Source organism: Anopheles aquasalis, chromosome 3 (assembly GCF_943734665.1).
Source record: "Anopheles aquasalis chromosome 3, idAnoAquaMG_Q_19, whole genome shotgun sequence".
Lineage (NCBI taxonomy): Eukaryota > Metazoa > Arthropoda > Insecta > Diptera > Culicidae > Anopheles > Anopheles aquasalis.
The window spans coordinates 65,133,549-65,136,048 of record NC_064878.1 but is presented as its reverse complement, the minus strand read 5'-3'; the positions used below and the strand labels follow the sequence as shown (position 1 = coordinate 65,136,048).

Below are 2,500 nucleotides of genomic sequence, written 5' to 3'. Positions count from 1 at the left end.
CCACGACGGAGCAGGCTGGAAAGAAGGGCAAAAAGGCGACGGCGAAGGGTGGCAAGATGGCGGTGGTGAGGGGCGAGGTGTACAAGGAGAACCCACAGGAGCAGAAGAAGCTGACGAAGCAGGAGGAAGCGCTGCGGGCAAAGATGGTCAAGTCGAAGCACCGCAAACTGTACCACCAGATGATGGAGAAACAGAAGAAGGCCGAAAAGGAGGCCAACCTGCTGAAGATGAAGCGAGCGCACATCGAGAAGGAAAAGAAGCGTGAACAGGGTGTGAAGCGGATAAAGCAGCGACAGCAAATCCTAGGTTAAGCGGCGACATCAAGTTCGGTCAGTCGGTACAATTTAATCTTCTTTCATTCAGCTCCCCTCTCACCTTTCCGTCCGCAACAGGCGCGGAAAGTGTAATAAACATGATAACAACACGTACACCTCGTGCCTTGATTGCGCAGTAAGCACTGGAGTGAGAAACGGCGTGAAAATTAGAACATTTCATCAACGGCTTCTAGGATCGGTTTTCTCTAGATCTTGTTCATTTATTATCTCGCTGCTTTTGTTAAGCCAGCATCGCTCTCTTGATCTCATTCTCTCTCTCTTACCCACACACAAACATGCACGTTATGCTTAATCCTAGCTAAGTTCTAGTTTACACTTTTACAGTAACTTTGCCGAAAGAAAAAAAACTGGCGAGGCCACCGGAGGAGAAGGATTGGCAATGAGGCGAGGAGCATTGCAGGAAGCGAGCGCAGGGCAGGCAGGCTGGCTGACCGACTGGCCGGCCGGCAGTGTGCTGTTGTTCAATCCGTGCCAAAGTACTTCTGTCCAAAGTGGTTCGGTGCGACCGGGTGTAGCTCAGAGGTAAGTATCTTTAGATCGGGAAACGCCGTTACCACCATCCTCGCGGCCACCGGAGTGCAGAATAGGTTCGATAGGATGATAGAATCCTCCTTGACACCGTGATCCTTCAGCACATTCACTGCCTGGCGGTTTATCGGAAGATTAGTAAGCCGTTCGATGGCGCGTGCTAGTAGTGCTCGCTTACCTGTATGACGGTGTTACCAGTGGCCATTATTGGGTACATCAGCAGCACCTGCCTGTGTGCGATATCGTCCGGGAACCGCGCGTACACCACCTTGGCAGCGTGTGTTTCCGCATTCGATTCGACCAATATCTTCCCGATCCGTATCGAACGGCAGCAATCTCGTAAACCCTGCAATCCAGATCGCGATTCGCATACAATCGCTCGTGGTAGGGGGGAAGCAACCGGCGTAACTTACCTGTTCCATCGCCTCACCGGACCGTATGATCGATACACCACAGTTTCCCGATCGATACCGGAGCCCATCGTAGATGGCCCCGGTTGGCGTGACAACCGAGCAGTCCGAGTAGGGCAGCTGGTTGAGGCTTTCCTCAATCACTAACCGAATCAATCGGTCCGCGTAGAACTTGAAGTCACTGCGCTGTGTGTTTCTGTGTGCGGGCGAACACGAGAGATTCAGTTAACTTGTCCCCAACTCCCTTCCATCCCTTTCCCCGGTTCCCCAGTGCCTACTTGTCGCGTATGATGGTCTGCAGCTCCTTGATCTGGTCGTTGGTGTCCAGAATTTTCAGATTACGCCCATAGTCACTCGGATTTTCCGACAGCACCGGTGACTCGGATCCACCGCCGTTCTCGTCATTGCCACTGCACATCGTCGAGAATCCTTCGCCGGTCTCCACCGTGGTACCGCGCCGGAAGTCGTCGTCGACGATCTGCTTCTAGTGTTTCAAACAGGAAGTGTCGCTGTCTGTCGGCCGCTATTACTGTTACTGTTGGTGGTGTTGCTGTAGCCGTCGATTTGTCACGAGTTTTTTGCTCTCGGTGGCCGCCGGTTGACCCACTGTGGCAGAAATGAGGTCGATCGTCTGTTCGTCTTTTGCTCCACCAAAATCTGGTTCCGACACGAGGCTCGTTGGAAAGACGGCGAACGCGAGATTGCTGGATACGTTTACCACGTATTGGCCGCAATCGTGACACGGAAAAACACACTTCGAGCAGATTTTCTTTCACAGCAGCTCAGTTTCCGATGGACTCACAAGACAATTTTCTCGATCGCGTGTTTTCCACTCCGCGACAATAACAACTTAAGGTGCGTGGCCACGGTAGCATCAAGGTGCGTCAAATAAAATAACTTTTCCAGCGACGAGAACCACAACGAGGGTGCAGTTTGTTCTTATCGCGCAGGAAGTAGTGAAAAAAATGCTGAAGATATTGCATTTTCCGAGTTTCCAACCTGAAATGGAAAAGAAAATTCCGAACAACAGGGTTGTAGCCCACTAAGAGCAGAGTGTAGCTGATTTTTGCTTTTATTTTACCGACCATCAGTGTAGATTGGCGCGGAGGATTGAATTTTGTTCAAATAAATTGTTGCCTTATTTAAAAAAGGGTCTAATTTATCTAATCCTCTCAGCCGATAGTTACCGTCGTATAAGAATAAACACCTGAACCACTATTTATGCAA

The 2,500-nt window shown here is 50.6% G+C and overlaps 2 protein-coding genes across 2 annotated transcripts in view; one reads left to right on the top strand and one right to left on the bottom strand.

The window, feature by feature from the left end:
- LOC126577159 (pescadillo homolog) overlaps positions 1–428 on the top strand; it is a 2,313-nt gene extending 1,885 nt beyond the window's left edge. Inside the window, exon 2 of the mRNA XM_050238596.1 lies at positions 1–428. This exon is cut by the window's left edge and continues 1,561 nt beyond it. Within this exon, the coding sequence (XP_050094553.1) occupies positions 1–311 (311 nt within the window). The 3' untranslated portion in view covers positions 312–428.
- Positions 429–510: 82 nt separating this feature from the next.
- LOC126574838 (uracil phosphoribosyltransferase homolog) lies at positions 511–2,106 on the bottom strand. The gene is made up of 4 exons (XM_050235226.1): positions 1,552–2,106; positions 1,277–1,469; positions 1,042–1,209; positions 511–979 (listed from the first exon to the last, which is right to left on the bottom strand). The coding sequence occupies exons 1-4, from the start codon at positions 1,689–1,691 to the stop codon at positions 797–799; spliced, it is 684 nt and encodes a 227-aa protein (XP_050091183.1). The 5' UTR covers positions 1,692–2,106; the 3' UTR covers positions 511–796.
- Positions 2,107–2,500: the final 394 nt, after the last annotated feature.

Coding starts and splice junctions, on each gene's coding strand:
- LOC126574838 (XM_050235226.1), bottom strand. CDS start 1,691: ATGTGCAGTGGCAATGACGAGAACGGCGGTGGATCCGAGTCACCGGTG. Junction 1,470..1,551: donor CAGACCATCATACGCGACAA/GTAGGCACTGGG, acceptor GCCCGCACACAG/AAACACACAGCGCAGTGACT. Junction 980..1,041: donor CTGGTAACACCGTCATACAG/GTAAGCGAGCAC, acceptor ATAAACCGCCAG/GCAGTGAATGTGCTGAAGGA.